The sequence below is a fragment of the Corylus avellana genome, chromosome 3, assembly GCF_965113065.1.
Source record: "Corylus avellana chromosome 3, dhCorAvel1.hap1.2, whole genome shotgun sequence".
Lineage (NCBI taxonomy): Eukaryota > Viridiplantae > Streptophyta > Magnoliopsida > Fagales > Betulaceae > Corylus > Corylus avellana.
In genome coordinates this window covers 36,413,364-36,433,827 of record NC_142492.1, presented here as the reverse complement: position 1 = coordinate 36,433,827, position 20,464 = coordinate 36,413,364, and the positions used below count along the sequence as shown (strand labels likewise).

Genomic DNA, 20,464 nt, shown 5'->3' with positions numbered 1-20,464 from the left:
CATAACGCACAACAACAGCCTGCATCTACAAAAGGATCTCCTTAATTCCTCGTTTATCGAAAACAAAAGATACTATACCTACCTTGTACATTGTCATTATCCATTGACCACCCTAATTAATCATTGAAACTCGTACTAATTCCGTAAGCCAAAAAATGCCAAAATCCTAGCTCCTACTTCGCAGCTTCGTGAATTCCCTAATATCCAACCATTGCCTCTGACAAAAAGGCAGAACTTTGGTAAAAAGGTGAAATATGTGACTAGAAAAGCCTAATCTGATATATACGCAAATTAATCACCACTCAATTCTCAATTGAAAGATATATATAATATATAAAATTTAGAGAAGCAGAAGTTGCCAGCACATGCATACATCTTATAAGCTGCATTCGATCGGTTTAGATCTCTAGGGAACATCCACTATATATCCAGGGTGCGATGATAATGATGTGTTTAAAGATCAAAATCTGCATGTTCACCCAACAAACCCCATCAAATCAAAATGCATAAAAAACTGTTATAACTAGTGGTTTATATTCATTCAGAGCGTAATACTGGTTGACCGAGTAATCTGAGTGGGGTATTTTGGAGTTTTTCAAAATACGTCAATAGAATTTGAATTTTTTTATATGTTAATTAAGTTGTAACCATGAGTCATTAATAATGAAATATAACCGTACTCTCCTGTGGACATAGGTACTTTACCGAACTATGTAAATCTGTCTCGATTTTCTTTTGTTTTATTTATTTTCGATTCTATATTATTCATCATTGTTGCGCACGGTAACAACAATAACACTAATAATTAAAAGAAAGCAAGCCAAACTCTTTAAAATAAGACATTTATACGAACTAGTACTTTGGTCAAATAGTACTGCAAGCGAGTGCCTGGCACTTGACATATCTGACTAAAACCCCAAGCCTTTTGCTTCATTCTATAATGTTTCTTGGAACATGCATATGATGTAAGACTAATTAATGACACAGTTCAACATTAATGTATATCAATTCATCCACTAATGATGTATACTTGAGCTTAATTTGCTTCTCTTAATTTCTTGACAAAACTTGCAAGGAAATCAGCTACAAAATTAGTTAACCTTAAAAATTTTCCAATCCCAAAATTCTATGACCTAAAATAACAAAATTTATTAAAAATAAATATTAGTAAGACAACAAAAAGAAAATCTACTGCTGGTGGTGATTAAATCATATCACGTCGTAGATCATCAATTATTTTTGAAAAAGCGAGAACTCCAAAAGCTTGGGATGAGCTGTCCATCTATCGTATTACAGCGTGAACTGTGAACGTACGTGAACGAGATGTTCGTGCATGTGGCATGTCACCTTGTCGCAATGCTCCGCGTAGTGAGAGCGACACAAAGGTCATCACAACAGCGCGTAGTGGCCGGCTAGCTATGAAGTCATTTCTGATATGATTGCCACGTCTAAATTAATTTCTAAGGAAAATCCTCCTATTTCTCCCTATAATAGATAAATTTATTTAAATTTCAACGCTAAATAGGCAGCAAAAATGCCTCCCCCCGCGGAAAAAAAAAAAAAAAAGACAGAAAATATACAATCACGGTGCCAAGACATCCAATTCCGCCACCCGTTGCTCGACCGCTTAAGCTGATAAGGATTATTTTATTTTCATGAAATGAGAGATGTATAATTTAATTTTTTTTAATCTCAAAATAAGATAAAATTATTCAATTAATACCCTTAATTGTTTTATCCAATTTTTGCTTCTTATCAGAGTGAATTGAAGCAATACCCTTAGTGCATATAGGTGGCAACATTGAGAACCTCAAAAGATGAGAGGGTTGCGTGTCAAAGTTCAAAGTTACAAAGGAAAAGCAAAGTTTTATTATACATGCATCTGTCCTGTCTTACTGTTCATCACTAATATTATAAGAAAGATGATTAGGAGCAATAATTTAAATCGCCAGGTCATTATACACCATCAAAACAAACAATGACCGTTTCACTAATCATGCATTCACATGTAAAAATAATACTATAAGGAGGATTAGAGTTTATTTGTATCATTTCAAATGTAATATGACTTTTAAAATCACCAATAGATCGAAATTTAATAATGAATATCTCAAATTCAATAGTAATTTTAAAAGTTACATCACATTTTAAAGAACTTTAATTCTTCTTATAACATAATTACTCAACTTGTAATATCATGCAATTAAACCAATGGATCTGCATTTAATTTGCAAAGCATGATAAATCACCACTATATATAATTTTAAAAAATTTAAGCCCAACCCATAGCACGTTGCCACTAAAGGCATTTCTTCTATAGAATCTCTTAATATTGTTCCATAGAATTAAAAAGAGAATAATATTCTCTAACCATAAATAATTCAGTTCAGATGTAGAATATATATTAGAAGCTTTTCGCAACTGATCAATTGATAGAATCATTAATGATTTGACATTTTCAAACTCTAGTAGGTAACTCACTACAAGTTCGAGAATTACAAAGAGAAGACGTGTAGAAACGAGATATATATCAACAAGAAGAAGGAAAAGGGTTGAATAGAGGAACTCCATGAATAAATTTAAAGCGTGTGTTGAATCAGACAACATAATTATGTTGTGTATTTTATTTGAAATTAATGAAAAAAATCTTAAGTCAAAAAGAAAATAGTTAATTTAATTAATAGTTTAATCAAGTGGACCACGTACATGTACTTGTTGATGTAGTGCTTTCGAGTTTCAATTGGCAAAGAACTTCGAAATGTAAGGTAAAAAAAATCTTTGAACCCTCTATACTCGATAAGAGTGGAACATCAACTATAGTTACACAAATTATATATGAAAAGTTTCCTTATTGCAGTTGCCACAAACTAAAAGCAAAGTTCATTTCAAAGACTGAGACAACAAGGTAGTTTGGTCAATTAGCTCATTGATAAATCATTAGTTCTTTTAGTGTCTCTCTACATTATCATCTCCTTAAAAAAAACACAGAGAGAAGATCGCTTGAGTTCTTTAGTTCTTTTGACACATCAAAACGCAATTCTTTTGACACATCAAAACGCAATCACAACCACATCGTCAATCGCTTGAGATTTCGATGTTTTAATCAAAACAAAAATTTAGAACCTCGGTTATGGTACCTTATTAAATCATCATTATAAGGTGAAAATAAATGATAAATTTAATCATTGAATTAATACTATAACTAACTGGGCCACACATATGTAGTTGTTGATATAGCGTGCTAGAATATTTTCTATATTAAGACTTATTTAGTTTCCATGTAGGTTTAAAATTAATTAACTTCCTTATTTAGCTTAGGTTTTCTTGTCAATACTCCTTGATACAATTCAATAAACTTCAATATAGTAAAGATGTAGCCCTAAAGGCCTTTCTCAGTCTCTTTATTTTTCTTTGCTTTTGCTCTCTCTTTCACTTCATAAATTTTATTATATATTTCTACATATTGCTTTCAAGTTTCAATTGGCAAAGAACTTTGAAATGTAAAATAAAAAGACTTTCAACCCTATAGACTCGATAAGAGTGGGACATCAACTATAGTTACACAAATTATATATGATTAATTATGAAAAGTTTACTTATTGCAGCTGCCACAATCTAAAAGCAAAGTTCATTTCAAAGACAGACTACAAGGTAGTTTGGTCAATTAGCTCATTGATTAATCAACAATTCTTTTAGTCTCTCCCTATATTATCAGCTCCTTAAGGGAACAAGAAAAAGGAGAAAAACATCAAAACCCAGGCATGTAACACACGTGCACGGTGCACAACCATCTTCAATCCCAGAGCTAGCTTGCCATGAAAATATCTTACATTAAAAATTGCTAACAAATTGATGCATCATTAATTATAGTAATGACAGCTTAGCTAATAATAATTATTTTGAATCATATGTTATATATATTTAGCAGATCTTATCTCTTCTGAGGTGACCCATATTTAAAACTCTTTCACCTACCACTTCAACCCCATCTTCACCTTATAATAACGACTAAAGGCATTCGCAAACTCAATATATATAATATGCCTCCAATTTTCTCTTTTAGTTTTCTATGCAAACAAACACAATTCCCTGTACAATGACATCAAAAAGAGGCAGAATAGTGGGAGAGGGAATTCAGCCAATACTCTTCAAAAACAAAAACAGGTAGACACATATAGTTGTCATTCATGGAATGGTTCCACTGGGAACAACCAGAACAACACTTCGAATCCCCTGTTCACGCGTGATAGTCAAAAAGCTATTAGATAGAGCGCAATAACGTTGCTCTTCGACAAAAAATCAAAGCATGAAAAATATGAGAAATAATAGGTCATTTAGTGGGGGTGCATGATTGATATTTAGGTTATGATCATTGATTTGGCTGTAATACATGATAAAGTAGAATTGCCAAATGGGGTGCATGTGAGGAGAAACATATGGAAAGAAGAGAAAGTACTAGTTAATTAGGATCCATTTGTTTTGTGGTAAAATACATTTTGAATAAAGTTTTTCTGATTTTTCAGTTTTTAATATGACCGAAGATCTTGGTCAAACCAAAAATATTTTTGATTGACCAAGAAAACCTCCTTTAAGCAGCATAAGTGGTTTTTCTTATTTATTTTTATAAATTATTTTTCGAGTTTGAGTTTCTCTCCTTCTTAACCTAAAGTACCCAACCATAACTCAAATTTTATTTCACACTGGCTGACTTGACTTGTTTTAAGTGACTTTTCATGTCAGCAAAAAAAATAAACTTTAAAAACACATTAGGTTAGCTAATATAAAATAAATATAATAAATGAGTGCGAAGAATAAAACAAAATCTTAATTATAAAATGACTACTTTTAATCTCAATGGGAGCATCCTAATCTAGTAATCTGGCCACGAAATCTTTTTGGGTATGGAGATCAGCTCGATGTTAGGTGCATGGCTTTTTGGTACTTTCAAACATAAGTGATAACTCATTCACGCGTACTCTTCATGCAACATGGATCACCACCTCTATATAAACGTACGCCTACTGCACACAAGTTTGTATAATGCCCCTTCAGTTCCAATATTTCTTTCTTTTTAACACAGAGAGAGAACCAAAGAGATGGCCATCTTCTCTACTCAAGATCCCTGGGCTTTTACGTTTGGTATTCTAGGTATATATAGATATATAGAATTAATTATTGACGTTATTTTCTTTTTCCTATCTAGATCCTCGGGCTTCAACGTAATTCAATCTTTTACAAAATTTAATACCATACACACACACACACACACACACACACACACATGTAGTTACTGCCACCTATACACTTGTATGTATTGTCTAGAAGGCCAGGAAATATTGATTAATTTCGTGTTTTTGTTGTCAATATGGTAGGTAACATTGTCTCCTTTGTGGTTTTTCTGGCACCCGTGTAAGTTCTTGATTCTTTGATATTTATTTTTAAGGAATATATATTCCAAAGTAGAATATATAGTAAAGTTATTTGACTAACGCGAGAATCAAAATTTGAACTCCAATATTGCAGGCCAACGTTTTTTAGGGTTTGTAAGAAGAAATCAACGGACGGGTTCCAATCAGTTCCATACGTGGCTGCACTTTTCAGTTCGATGCTCTGGATATACTATGCATCTCTTAAGCCTGACGAAATCCTTCTTATTACTGTTAACTCAGTCGGCTGTGTTGTCGAGACCATTTACGTCGCTATTTATATCGTTTATGCACCCAAGCAAGCTAGGGTACGTACTTCATTAATTCTAAAACCCCCTCTCTCTCTCTCTCTCTCTCTCTCTCTCTCTCTTTCTCGTAATAATATTGGTGTTCCAATATTTTATATATGACGTCATATTGTCTCTGTCAGCGCAAAGTAATTACATGTTTCATAAATAATCTACTAAGAAGAGTTAGAACTTGGGATTACAGATCTTCACGTTGAAGCTTCTTCTTCTGATGAATTTCGGGGGGGTTTGCTTGATTCTTCTACTCTCCCAAGTCTTAGCGAAAGGACCAAACCGTGTACGAGTTCTTGGATGGGTTTGTGTAGCTTTCTCCGTGAGTGTCTTTGCCGCTCCACTAAGCATTATGGTGAGCACATATATTCTCTTCACTCAAAACATTTTAGTTTTCTTTTTTCTTCTTCTTTTTTAAGCATGATTTTACTACTATATATGCAGAGAGTGGTGATACGCACCAAGAGCGTGGAATTCATGCCGTTTTCCTTGTCATTTTTTCTCACACTCAGTGCTGTTATGTGGCTCTTATATGGTGTTCTCTCCAGGGATTTGTATGTTGCGGTAAGTCCTCGATTTCTGGAATAATAAATAGTAGAAGTATCTTTTGAGATTTCTGCCTCTATAAAATAATACGCAGCTCAACTAATATTCTAATTAATAACCTAAGCAAATTAAATATACCTTTAGGTACTAACTTTTTAAGTCCAATCATTGTTTGGTGCGTTGGTTGGAATTTGCTATGCTCTTTCATGCATTTATCGGATTTAATGATTTTTTTTTTTTTTCATATTCATTAATTTATACAGCTCCCAAACGTACTGGGCTTCGTCTTTGGGGTGATTCAGATGGTGCTTTACGTAATCTACAAGAATTACAAGACAGTCACAGATTATAAGCTTCCAGAAACCAAAGCTGATGTTGTAAAAATGAGCACAACCATGACGTCCGAGGTACAAGTGTCCACAACTATGACATCCGAGGAACAAGCGTCCTCCCATCCCAACACTGCTGAAAACGGGTAGTTTGCCAATATTCAAAATTATGGGCATGAACAAACATATACCACAAGGTTTAAAGCATGCATTGAAGATGATGATGTACATTATTTATGTCTCTGATGTTTAATCCTGTACCAAAGAGGATGATGTACGTACATTTATGTATGTCTCTTATGTTTAATTAATTTCCAGATGTTTTGTTTGCGTGTAAGCCCAGCTAATTCACTTCATGGAAATATTTTGATATATATATATATATATATATATATATATATATATATATATATATATATATATATATATATCGTAATGCTCATCATGTCATTAGATGGTAACAAGGATGAAATAATATGTTTACAAACTAACGTAACCGCCTAAATAAAAAATAAGCATTACGTCAACGGTTCATATTTTAATAATTAGCCTAGTAAGTGTTACATGAAGTATCATTTCGGTTTGTAAAATATTTTAGTGACCGATGTGTGACAGTCTTTAATAGACCATTTTTATAACTTTCATGAAAATAAAAATTATGTTTATATATATATATATATATATATATATATATACCAAAAAAAATATTATTGGCTATGAACCTAATAAATTTGGATTTTGTGTTGCGGCTACAAACTTTAAAATTTCACAATCTAGCAGAAAGGATCTAAAAATAGAATAGAATAATCAAATACATGGCTGTGTGTGTACGGATATAAACTTTAAGTTCCAAAACTGGCATAAAATAATCAGAATACTTGGCTGCAGTAGAAGTAGACCAACCTTACGTTATGACTATGACAGAAAAATTGATGTCGTGTACGTCTTGTTCCATTAAAGAATAATCGAAGCCAATAATATCCATAATGGCCTCCTTCAATGAAAGAAGACCCCTTAGAATCTTAGATCTATAGAACATTTTATTGGAGTAGAAAAGTTGAAACTTTTTGAGCCCGTGAGTATGAGTCACGGATCGTCATCGAGCTATGGCAATTGTCATATACTGGAAAATAATGTTTGAGTGTTACAAATTTTACTACAATTTTCTTACACATCAGTACTCCACAAAAGGCTGGCAAAATAGGTACCTCGCAGGTACCTGTTTATACTATGCATATTTTTTTATAATAAGATTTTAAATAATTTATGCATCTAATCTAAAATCTTATTATAAAAAAGCATGAGTAGAATAAACAGGTATGTACCAGGTACCTATTTTGCCAGCCCTAGTCACTCCACATTTTAAGGTGTATACTAAGTTTTAATTTACTTAGGCCGTCACGTTTGTTTATGTGGTAGTCCACTGTCACATAAGCCACATAAACGTGACAGTAAACAGTCAATTCACATTTTAATAATTTATGTAGTAAGTGTTGATCATCGCATGTATTTTCATGTTAGTTTGTAAAAAATTATTTATGAAAAGTTTCCTTATTGCAGTTGCCACAAACTAAAATCAAAGTTCATTTCAAAGACTGAGACAACAAGGTAGTTTGGTCAATTAGCTCATTGATTAATCAATAATTCTTTTAGTCTCTCTCTATGTTATCATCTCCTTAAAAAAAAAAAAAAAAAAAACACAGAGTGAAGACACATCAAAACGCAAGCACAACCACATCGTCAATATTGCTTGAGCTTTGGATATTTTAATTGAAACAGAAACTTAGAACCTCGACTGTGCTACTTTATTAAATCATCATTACACCAAAATTTTAAGGTGAAAAGAAATGATAAATTTAAACATTGAATTAAGGGTTAAATACAAAACAGGTACTTGTAGTTTGCACCAAAATCAAATAGACACTTAGGTTTTCAAAAATATTGTAAATGGTACCTATAGTTTGCAAAAAAACTCACTTGGTACCTCTATTAACATTCCGTTAGATTTTTTAATGAAATGCCATGTCACTCTTACCCGTGGGCACCACGTGGCTTGGTACCTAGGTTTTTGGATGCCACATCATTTTTTTTTTAAAAAAAAAAAAAATTAAAAAATTGAAAGAAAAAAAAAAGAAAAAGAAAGGACAGGGCTGGCCAAACCACCCCATAGGGGGTGGCCGGCCCCCCCATTTTGCCTGGGGGTGGCCGAACCACCCCCAGGTCCACCCCCTATGGGGTGTTTCGGCCACCAGCTTGTCCCTTCTTTTTTTTCTTTTTTTTTTTTTTTCCAATTTTTTAATTTTGGGTTTATATACATATGCACCCAAAAACTTAGGTACCACGCCACGTGGCACCCACATGTAAGGGTGACGTGACATTCCATTAAAAAATCTAATGGAATGTTAACAAAGGTACCAAGTAAGTTTTTCTGCAAACTACATGTACCATTTGCGATATTTTTGAAAATTGTGCTATTTGTTTTTGGTGCAAATCACAGGTACCTGTTTTGTATTTAACCCTTAAATTAATAGTATAACCAGGTGGGCCACACACATGTAGTTGTTGATATACCATGCTAGAATATTTTCTATATTAAGATTTATTTAGTTTCCATGTAGGTCGTTATTTAGCTTTGGTTTTCTTATTCACTATTCCTTGATTAATTCAGTAAACTTCAATGTAGTAAAGATGTAGCCCTAAAAGCCTTTCTCAGTCTCTTTATTTTTCTTTGCTTTTGCTCTCTCTTTCACTTCATAAATTTTATTATATATTTCTACGTATTGCTTTCAAGTTTCAATTGGCAAAGAACTTTGAAATTAATGTAAAATAAAAAGACTTTGAACCCTATAGACTCGATAAGAGTGGATCGGAACATCAACTATAGTTACACAAATTATATATATTGAATTATGAAAAGTTTCCAGCTTATTGCAGCTGCCACAATCTAAAAAGCAAAGTTCATTTCAAAGACAGAGATTACAAGGTAGTTTGGTCAATTAGCTAGCTCGTTGATTAATCAACAATTCTTTCAGTCTCTCTCTATATTATCAGCTCCTTAAGAGAACAAAAAAAAAAGAAAAAAAAAATCAAAACGCTGGCATGTAACACACGTGCACGGTGCACAACCATCTTCAATCCCAGAGCTTGTCATGAAAATATCTTACATTAAAAATTTCTAACAAATTGATGCATCATTAATTACAGTAATGACAGGGGATCCGCTTAGCTAATAATAATTATTTCGAATCATAGGTTATATTTAGCAGATCTTATCTCTTCTGAGGTGACCCTTATTTAAAACTCTTTTACACCACTTCAACCCCATCTTCACCTTATAATAACGACTAAAGGCATTCGCAAACTCAATATAATATGCCTCCAATGTTCTCTTTTAGTTTTCTATGCAAACAAACATAATTTCAGTACAATGATATCAAAAGAGGCAGAATAGTGGGAGAGGGAATTCAGCCAATACTCTTCAAAAACAAAAACAGGTAGATACATATAGTTGTCATTAAATGGAATGGCTCCACCTGGAACAACCAGAACAAAACTTCGAATCCTCTGTTCACGCGTGACAGTCAAAAAGCTATTAGATAGAGCGCAATAACGTTGCTCTTAAACAAAAAACCAAACTGCCCCTCAAAAAAAAAAAAAAGGTTTTCTTTGCAATAGTGCATATTGTCTACCTCATGTTACACACGTCGTAAGTTGATGTCAAAGCATGAAAAATATGTGAAATAATAGGTCATTTAGTTGGGGGCGCATGATTGATATTTAGGTAATGATCGATTTGGCTGTAATACATGCTAGAGTAGAAGTGCCAATTAAATGGGGTGTGAGGAGAAACATATGGAAAGAAGAGAAAGTACTCAGTTTGTTTTGTCATAAAATACATTTTGAAAAATGTTTTTCTGATATTTTAGTTTTTAGTATGACCGAAGATCTTGGCCAAACCGAAAACATTTTCGATTGACTAAGAAAACCTCCTTTAGGACGCATAAATGGTTTTCCTTATTTATTTTTCGAGTTTGAGTTTCTCTCCTTAACCTAAAGTATCCAACCATAACTCAAATTTCATTTCACACCGGCTGACTTTTCATGTTAGCGAAAAAAAAATGACTTAAAAACACATTAAGTTAGCTAATATAAAATGAATATAATAAATGGATGCGAAGAATAAAACAAAATCTTAATTATAAAATGAATACTTTAAATTTCAATGGGAGCATCCTAATTAATCTAGTAATCTGGCCACGAAATCTTTTTGGGTATGGAGAGATGTTAAGTGCATGGCTTTTTAGTACTTTAAAACATAAGTGATAAATCATTCACTCTTCATGCAACATGGATGACCACCACCTCTATATATATGTACGCCCACTGCACACAAGTTTGTATAATGTTTTGAGTCAGTACTCAGAGAAGAAGGCTTGGGCTTCCCTGAAACCCTGCCCCTTCGATCAGTTCCAATATCTCTTTCTGTTTTCAACAGAGAGAGAACCAAAGAGATGGCCATCTTCTCTGCTCAAAATCCCTGGGCTTTTACGTTTGGTATTCTAGGTATATATAGATATATAGAATTAATTATTGACGTTCTTTTCTTTTTAACATATACACACACACACACAGAGTTACTGCCACCTATACACTTGTATGTATTGTCTAGAAGGAAATATATATTGATTGATTTCGTGTTTTTGTCGTCAATATGGTAGGTAACATTGTCTCCTTTGTGGTTTTTCTGGCTCCAGTGTAAGTTTTCCTTCTTTGAGGTTTATTTTTAATGAATTTTCCATAGTATAGTAAAGTTATTTGAACTTCAATATTGCAGGCCAACGTTTTTTAGGGTTTGTAAGAAGAAATCAACGGACGGGTTCCAATCAGTTCCATACGTGGTTTCACTTTTCAGTTCGATGCTCTGGATATACTATGCATCACTTAAGCCTGACGAAATCCTTCTTATTACTATTAACTCAGTCGGCTGTGTTGTTGAGACCATTTACATCGCTATTTATATCGTTTATGCACCCAAGCAAGCTAGGGTACTGATTAATTCTAAACTCCTCTCTCTCTCTCTCTAATAATATTGTTTTTCCAATATATATATATAACTCACACAATTAAATCTAAAAACAATTTATTTAATAAATTGTTATATGATTGATTACGATTGAGATGACATATGTGCTAATGAAAATCAGTTATTAAATCATTCTTTATATTTATAGTAATATGATAGTAGCATAACATTCTACTTTTTTTTTTTTGGATGAATATAAAAGTTTACTAGTTTCATAAATAATATACTAAAAAGAGTTAGAACTTGGGATTACAGATCTTCACGTTGAGGCTTCTTCTTCTGATGAATTTCGGGGGGTTTTGCTTGATTCTTCTACTCTCCCAACTCTTAGCGAAAGGACCAAACCGTGTACGAGTTCTTGGATGGGTTTGTGTAGCTTTCTCCGTGAGTGTCTTTGCCGCTCCTCTAAGCATTATGGTGAGCACATATATTCTCTTCACTCAAAACTTTTTTTTTTTTTTCTTTTTTTCTTTTTTTCTTCTTTTTTAAGCATGATTTTACTACTATATATATATGCAGAGAGTGGTGATACGCACCAAGAGCGTGGAATTCATGCCGTTTTCCTTGTCACTTTTTCTCACAATCAGTGCTGTTATGTGGCTCTTATATGGTGTTCTCTCCAGGGATTTGTATGTTGCGGTAAGTCCTTGATTTCTGGAATAATAAATAGAAGAAGTATCTTTTGAGATTTCTGCCTCTATAAAATAATACGCAGCTCAACTAATATTCTAATTAATAATCTAAGCAAATTAAATATACCTTTAGGCACTAACTTTTCGAGTCCAATTAATCATTGTTTGGTGCGTTGGTTGGTTGCTATGCTAGCTCTTTCATTTATCGGATTTAATGATATATATATATATATATATATATATTTTTTTTTTTTTCATATTCATTAATTTATACAGCTCCCAAACATACTGGGCTTCGTCTTTGGGGTACTTCAGATGGTGCTTTACGTAATCTACAAGAATTACAAAACAGTCTTGGATGATAAGCTTCCAGAAACCAAAGCTGATGTTGTAAAAATGAGCACAACCATGACATCGGAGGTACAAGTGTCCACAACTATGACATCCGAGGAACGAGCGTCCTCTCATCCCAACTCTGTTGAAAACGGGTAACATGACAATATTCAAAATTATGGGCATGAACAAACATATACCACGATGTTTAAAGCATGCATGGAAGCCTCATGCCAAGCCCGGCCAGTTATCCGATACTTGTATCCCCCACTCCTATCTCTCTCTATCTCCCTCTCTCTCATAAGGCTGTACCAGCTGAGAGGATGATGTACATTAATTAATGTCTCTGATGTTTAATCTTGTACCAGAGAGGATGATGTACATTTATGCCTCTGATGTTTAATTAATTTTCAGCTCTTTGTTTGCGTGAAAGCCCAACTTCATCGAAATATTTTGCTATCGTGATGCTCATAATACCATTAGTAACAAGGATGGAATATATTTATAAACTAATTAACCTGACAGTATAAATAAAAATAAGTGTTATATGGATTATCACTTAACCGTTCATATTTTATTATTTGACTTAATAAATGTTATATGAAGTATCATTTTAATTTGTAAATACAATAATTGTCACATGATAGTTTATATTTTAGTGATCGGTGTGTGATAGTCATGAACGTTAGACCAGTTCACGTTTTATAACTTTCATGAAAATAAAAATTATGTTTTAAAAAAGTAATATGTACGATGAATTAATGGATATATATATATATATATATATATAGTGATACCTACCCAAAAAAAATAAAGAAAAAAAATTGGATATGAACATAATAAATTTGGATTTCGTGTTACGGCTACAAACTTTAAAATTTCACAATCTAGCATAAAGGATCTAAAAATTGAATAGAATAATCAAATACATGGCTTTGTGTGTATGGATATAAACTTTAAGAGCATAAAATAATCAGAGTACTTGGCTACAGTGGAAGTAGACCAACCTTACGTTATGACTATGACAGAAAATTTGATGTCGTGTCTTATTCCATTAAAGAATAATCGAAGCCAATAATATCCATCATGTCCTGGCCTCCTTCAATGAAAGAAGACCCCTTAGAATCTTAGATCTATAGAATATTTTATTGAAGTAAAAAAGTTGGAACTTTATGGGCCCGTTTTGTAGAAATAATTCTTCCAAGAACCTTGTCGTTTTACTGCCAAGATTGATCTCGTAAGTGGTATGAGTCACGGATCGTCATCAGGCTAAGGCAATTGTTCTTCGAAAATAATGTTTGGGTGTTACAAATTTTACTATAATTTTCTTATATATATACATATATGATAGTACTCCCGTACTTTAAGGTGTGTACCAAGTTTCACCTAGACCATCATGTTTGTTTATATGGCAGTCCACTGTCACATAAACGTGACAGTGAACTGCCACATGTCAATTCAATTTTAGTAATCTATGTAGTAAGTGCCCATCGTCATGTATATTGTCCTGTTAGTTTGTAAAAATTTATAATAAAAATTTTAATATTCCTAATAATACTCTTAATTAATTAAAAGCATTAGTTTTTTTTTTTCTTTTCCCTCCATTTTTGGTATAAGAGAATTATAAAGTAAAAGGCACACATATATAGGTGCTGAAAAAACAAAAAGGCACACGTAGGTGAAGCCCTCCCCAGTTCTCCCTCCCCACGGGTGGCTTGCCCATTTAAAGAAGGGGCAGCACTAGTCTTGACTGATCAGTATTTGCGCTAAGCATAACAGAAAATTGTACGGAAATTGAATAATCACAAAATTATTCCTTAATGCACTAAGACTCCAGGGAATATTTTCACTTTCAAGTATTATTTACTAATATTACTGACAAAGTTAATTTTTTGAATGCGAAATTGTAGGATCATTTCCTTTTAACCTACAACGAATTTGAATAATAAAATAAAAGAAAAGAAAAATATTATTTAGTATACCGTTATATATAGACTTTCAGACTTTCATACAACTGAAATGATATAATAATGAAAATAAGTCATTGATTTTTTTTTTTTTTTTACAAGCATTTGTTGATTCAAATATTGATTTTCATTGTCACGTTATCTTAGTTATATGATAGTCGTATAATCGTTTACTAAATAACTTTAATTACTCAAAACAAAATACAACCATCATTGATCTCTCTTCAACTTCATGTTTGAAAAAGTAATGTTATATACCATATTTTTATCTCATAACTATCTCACAATAATATAACAGTTTCAACCAACCCTTTATTTATTTTTTTAACATTGATTGATTCAAAAATTAGGACTTTATGTCAATATTGTGCGATAAAATTATGATCTATGGCATGAGTTATACTAAATGATCAATTAGAGAAAAACAAATGACCGGCCACCTTAAGAAACATTAATTTAAACCATAATCTTTACCTGGCCGGGATGCCACCAATATTCTTGCCGTACTTCTCCAAACGCATATTCTTATCTAATTCTCTATTATTCTTTAGGAGTTTATAACTTCTCCACTAATAAAAAGTTTGAAAAATCAATATCAATTCGAACTAAAAACAGTATATATGTATGTGGGTGTGATCTAGCTAGAATTTGGATTTCACCCATCAAATTCTGTGTACGAATTAATAAAATAAATAAAATTAAATAAAATAAAAAAACCATGGGTAGCTCTATTCTATTAAGCTTTTGCATTTCAACACTCCCCCACCCTCCCCCTGAGCCTCCCCCCCCCTCCCCCCCCCTTTTTTTTTTTTTTTTGGGGGGGGGTCCTTCTATATATGGGGTAATAGGCCATAAAAAGTTATGAATTAGAGTTCGTTTAGTTTTGCGATTTTGTAGGATAAAAATGCATATTTTTTTTAAATGAAGTTTTAAACAAAATCTTGAAAATAGTATCCTTTGAAAGTGCATTTTTTAGGGCATTTTTTAAAAATTATGGTTTGAAAACATAATCATAGGGAAATAGGTCAATTTTTTAAAATGATCAACTTAAAAAGTTAAAGTAAAATTTTAAATGTTAAAGTGCGATTTTAAAGGTCAAATTATTACCAAACACTTAATTACGCTTTTAAAAATTATGTTTTCAAACGACAAATTCAAACAGACCCCTAGTAGCTTTTGAGGTCCAAACTTGAGAGAGAGAGAGAGAGAGAGATTAATTTAATGGTAATTAGGCTTTAGTAAACATCTCCTTTCCGCTCAGGCATGGACAGGAGATGATCGTGGGCATGTGAGCAGCAGGTGGCTAGGTGATTCAAAAACCAGTACACAGAAATATTATACAGGAGTAGCTAAGATATAGCATAGCGGCTGTGTGTCAACTACGAGTTACCATAGGTGTTCCCTGACTGGGCAAGGCAGCATATATATGTATCATCCATCATCACCATCACCCTCTTATCCACCGTTTGATTGCTTCTTTATGCCAATTAGGCAAACATTTGGCAGACCTCTCCCTCATCAAGTGCGATTACAAATCAAAAAGCTGCTTAGTGGATTCTGATCTAATGGCTCCGGCCGGATCCCTACAAAGAGCAAGTGGGCTCCCTACTTCTGATATATAGTACAGGCCCCATCCACTGTCTTGTTGTGCCTTTTGTTTTTTTGTTGTCGGGAAGTACTTCTCAAGAGTCACCCAGTCATTTTCCTTAACTAATTAATAGAGAATCTTACTGAAAAGGAGGAGAATGGGCAAAATTCGTCCACTCACATTGCTAAATTGTACCGCTGTGTTTTTTTCCCGAAACGGGTTTAATTGGATGGTGCGTTTTAATTACTTAATCGGAGCAATTGATAGCAACAAACATTATGGTTCAATGAGCTTGGTCACTTGGCAAGTAGAGGAATTAATTCCACTATACCCTAAAGATCAAGGAAGTTTACGACCAAGATCCAGTAAATGAGTGTCATATGTGAGAGATTGTTCAGATCTCACTTATTCAAGTGATTTGAATTTCACTTGTTTGGACTGTTTAAATATCTGTTCAAACTTATATATATATATGGAGTCTGAATAGCCTCTCATATATCAGATACTAGAAGTAATAATTCGTGTTGGCATGTCAAGTTGTATAGGTATAAAATTATATAGGTAAATCATAAAATGATCCACTGATTTTGTGTTGATTCGTATCAAATTGCTAATCGTATTAAAAATTGTTTACACGGAATTCCAACTAGCGGAAGTCTGAGTATTCCTAACTAGCTATGAGTTGTAAACCTTAAAACCATTAAGTGGGTGACACATAAGAAAGGGACTAAGTGGGACCACACCTATTGGTGTGATACTAGGAATGGTAGGAAGTAGGGTTTACTTAGTGAGGTGGGGTTTTGTACGATAAGAACATACTAATTAAGGTTATTTGTGCAGTGTTTCCAGAGTAAACAAGTGGGAAAGAACCGAAAGTTACACTGTGTTGGTTCACACATGCTCGCAAGTTGCAACTTGATTGAATCCCACTTGGCTGTACCCCTCCTCACTATAAAACGTGACACCCTTGTGCCATTGAGTGATACGAGATAGCTAAGGGGGTTCACTTGAAAACACTGCTCTTTAGCTAGAGAGAGAGGGATCGAGAAGTCTTTAGGTTTCTGTCGAAGAGAGTAGCAGAAATGGCCTTTCACCAGTCATTGGCTTTTGCATTTGGCCTTCTAGGTATATATACAAAGTTTTATTGTAACCAGTTACCAAAAGTTTTCCTTCACCTATTCTTTTTTACCCTAGATAGTGACCTAATTAATCCTAATGTAATTCCACGTAACTTAATGCACATGCAGCTATATATACACACATATATAGTAGTTATATATGTTTTCAAAGTTTCTCCTCTAACTATTTGATTTCAAATTAATATATAATTGTAGGAAGGTGAATGGCTATAAAATTCTTTAAAGAATTGACATTCTTTGTTATTCATGTTTTTTTTTCTTTTTTTATTATTCTTGTAGGCAACATCATCTCATTTATGGTCTACCTTGCTCCACTGTAAGCGCTCTTTTTTTTTTTCTTTTTTTTTTCTGTTTTTGCTTTCTTCTTTTTCTAACTCAACGTGACTAATTAGTGAATAAGAATGTGATTTATTTATTGGTTTTTGTTGCAGGCCAACATTCTATCAGATATATAAGAGGAAATCCACAGAAGGTTTTCAATCAGTTCCTTATGTGATTGCACTCTTCAGTTCAATGCTGTGGATCTACTATGCGATGCTTAAGAAAGATGCAAATCTTCTTATCACCATAAACTCAGTTGGCTGCTTAATTGAGTCCATCTACATTATCTTGTTCTTATTCTATGCAACCAGGATGGCAAGGGTATATATATATAGATCTCACAAAATCACCCTCATGATGCTTCTTTAATTAATTAATAATAATAATAATTCTACTATCTTTGATCAGATCACGACTGTGAAGCTTTTTCTCCTGCTAAATGTTTTTGGTTTCGGCCTCATGCTTCTCCTCACTCTCTACCTAGCAAAAGGCACAAAACGTATCCAGATTCTTGGATGGATTTGCTTGGTTTTTAACCTTAGTGTGTTTGCTGCACCTCTTTGTATCTTGGTGAGAAGCTAATTAACCAGGAATTTTCATGGCTTTTACTTTGAGACAAAATCTTCCCTTATTTCTCGGCTTACCTTAATTAGTTAATTTCTTCATATTCTGCAGAGACAAGTCATAAGAACAAAAAGTGTCGAGTACATGCCATTTCCTTTGTCTTTCTTCCTCACCTTAGGCGCAGTGATGTGGTTCTTTTATGGACTTTTTCTCAAGGACTATTATATTGCTGTAAGTACTGCATGCATTATTATAATTATAAACCTCCAACTACTCAATGCTAATTCTATCATTAACTTCTTCTTCTTGGCATCATCAACAGCTTCCAAATACAGTGGGGTTTCTCTTTGGCATTGTTCAGATGCTGCTCTACATATTTTACAAGAGGGCCAGTTCGGTTCTGGTCCTGGAGGAGCCAAAGCTACATGTACCTGAGCACATCATTGATGCAGTTAAGCTTACCACACTTGTGTGTCCGGAGCTGAATTCTGTGGTTTCTCTCTCAAATGGGAATGTAAATCAAATAATTGAGAAGGAAAAGGCACAAGAATCCAAGACAGACATGGATGGATGATATTGATGAGTACTACGTACTCCACCAAACCTTAATTAACCATTCAAGAGGACGTGGTAGTTTTTAATTTGTTTGTGTTTATGTGAAGTTTGGTTTAAATTTGCTTGTTACTGTAGTACTTAAGAGCCAAGGCTAGGGGTTAAGTAGTCATTTAGTGTGTCTGATCTCTTAGTATGTCCCTCCCTCCTCAAGATCCTATTGCAGAGCACTTTTAAGTCTTCACTCAAAGCATGCAAGGGGTCTCTCTCTAGCTATCTCTCTGTAATTTAAGTGTCCCCATCATATTATTGCAAGAAAAATTGATCATATCTTGCTTGAGTGATTTATAGCCTTTGGCTTTAACTGCACAAAACAAAAAGAGTACCAGTGGCCGCAAGTACAAATTTATAATTGGTGAAATAATTAAGAGAAATTGATAAGTCAGATCTTTTGCTTAATAATCTTACTAACTATGAACTACCTAACTTTGCACTCAAAGTTGCAATACCCTAATTAGTACCAATACCAACTATTACTTCATGACACAAAGTATTATCTTTAACTTGCAAGGCAAAAATACCCCCACAATAGTTGGATGTGTGGCCTGCTCTTTGCCTGAAAACTAAAATATATATGTTGTTGGTCCTATTGCCAAATTGCACTAAGTAATGCTACTCTTCATATATATCCATTTTATACCAATAGTTGTGACATATTTTAAGTGGTTTTCCAAGTTAAAAAAAGAAATAGAAGCTACTTAAAGTATGTTACTTCAGTCGAAGTAAAATGAGTGTGATAAATGAGTGTGAATAGTATTATTACTTTATTCCAATAGTTGAGTTCACGCATAATGTTTTTTAATATCGCCATAGTATCAACTTAGGTACATACAGTAGGTAAAAAAAAAAAAAAAACATAAGAGTGCCTAACCAGCACAAAAGGCGAGGGGCTTGTTATTTTTCATGTTTTTGACCAATCCACTTGTTGTGATAGTGTTGTTGTTTTAGGCCAACCCTCAGCGAATGAATGGAGAATTACAGACAAAAAAAAAGGGGCTCCCATGAATCCAAATAGTGGAGAATTTCAGATTCTGCATATGTAAAGTGTCAAATGACTTGAAAGTTGGTCTCAGTCAGATCTGAGTGGCCCTACCATATCAATGTTCAGTGGTAGCCCTTGGCAGGCACTGGAGGAAATAAAGGGTAGGTAAGCATTATGCATGTGAATTTCACTATGAGAGAATCTTGTCTTTTATGGCCTTGAGACAATTTAGTATGTCTTTTCATCGGAGTCAGAGATGCACGTACGAGTGTAGGTGTGCTGTCTCCAATCTCCATTCTAAGGACAATGAGTTTAGAGTAGTTTATGTGGATTATGGCCTTCTGTACACCTGCTTTCTTCACTGCTATATATGGGCAATGCCTTCCAGAGCCTTGAATATTAGCTTTCTGGGCAGCCTCAAACTATTTGATTTTTTTTGTTTTTTGTTTTCTGCCTTCAAATAGTATCTCTATTCTGAATTCAAACTCTAGCCGTGAGAAGTGCAAGTATGACTAGTTTATCTCTTTTGTGTATCTATCAAGCTGTAGCCAACTTGTAGGAATGCTCACAGCAGTAAACTAAATCAGTTTAAAGTTGTCCAAAATAATGATTTAAATGGTTAAATTATTTGAAGTTTTATATT

At 33.5% G+C, this 20,464-nt stretch overlaps 2 protein-coding genes across 2 annotated transcripts; both read left to right on the top strand.

The window, feature by feature from the left end:
* Window positions 1-5,096: 5,096 nt before the first annotated feature.
* LOC132173456 (bidirectional sugar transporter SWEET12-like) lies at window positions 5,097-6,750 on the top strand. Its single transcript, XM_059584960.1, has 6 exons — window positions 5,097-5,148; window positions 5,373-5,409; window positions 5,524-5,734; window positions 5,919-6,080; window positions 6,170-6,289; window positions 6,535-6,750. The coding sequence occupies exons 1-6, from the start codon at window positions 5,097-5,099 to the stop codon at window positions 6,748-6,750; spliced, it is 798 nt and encodes a 265-aa protein (XP_059440943.1).
* A 4,361-nt stretch (window positions 6,751-11,111) lies between these two features.
* Window positions 11,112-19,100, top strand: LOC132173453 (uncharacterized). Its single transcript, XM_059584956.2, has 10 exons — window positions 11,112-11,163; window positions 11,319-11,355; window positions 11,435-11,645; window positions 11,939-12,100; window positions 12,203-12,322; window positions 12,592-12,803; window positions 17,774-17,984; window positions 18,072-18,233; window positions 18,339-18,458; window positions 18,550-19,100. The coding sequence occupies exons 1-10, from the start codon at window positions 11,112-11,114 to the stop codon at window positions 18,799-18,801; spliced, it is 1,539 nt and encodes a 512-aa protein (XP_059440939.2). The 3' UTR covers window positions 18,802-19,100.
* The last annotated feature ends 1,364 nt before the right edge of the window (window positions 19,101-20,464 follow it).

Bases quoted from the DNA above. Each gene is read 5' to 3' on its own strand.
- LOC132173456 (XM_059584960.1), top strand. From the start codon at position 5,097: ATGGCCATCTTCTCTACTCAAGATCCCTGGGCTTTTACGTTTGGTATT. The intron at 5,735-5,918 runs GTACGTACTTCA...TTGGGATTACAG, and splicing joins ATGCACCCAAGCAAGCTAGG to ATCTTCACGTTGAAGCTTCT. The intron at 6,081-6,169 runs GTGAGCACATAT...CTATATATGCAG, and splicing joins CCGCTCCACTAAGCATTATG to AGAGTGGTGATACGCACCAA.
- LOC132173453 (XM_059584956.2), top strand. From the start codon at position 11,112: ATGGCCATCTTCTCTGCTCAAAATCCCTGGGCTTTTACGTTTGGTATT. The intron at 11,164-11,318 runs GTATATATAGAT...TCAATATGGTAG, and splicing joins TTTTACGTTTGGTATTCTAG to GTAACATTGTCTCCTTTGTG. The intron at 11,356-11,434 runs GTAAGTTTTCCT...TCAATATTGCAG, and splicing joins GTGGTTTTTCTGGCTCCAGT to GCCAACGTTTTTTAGGGTTT.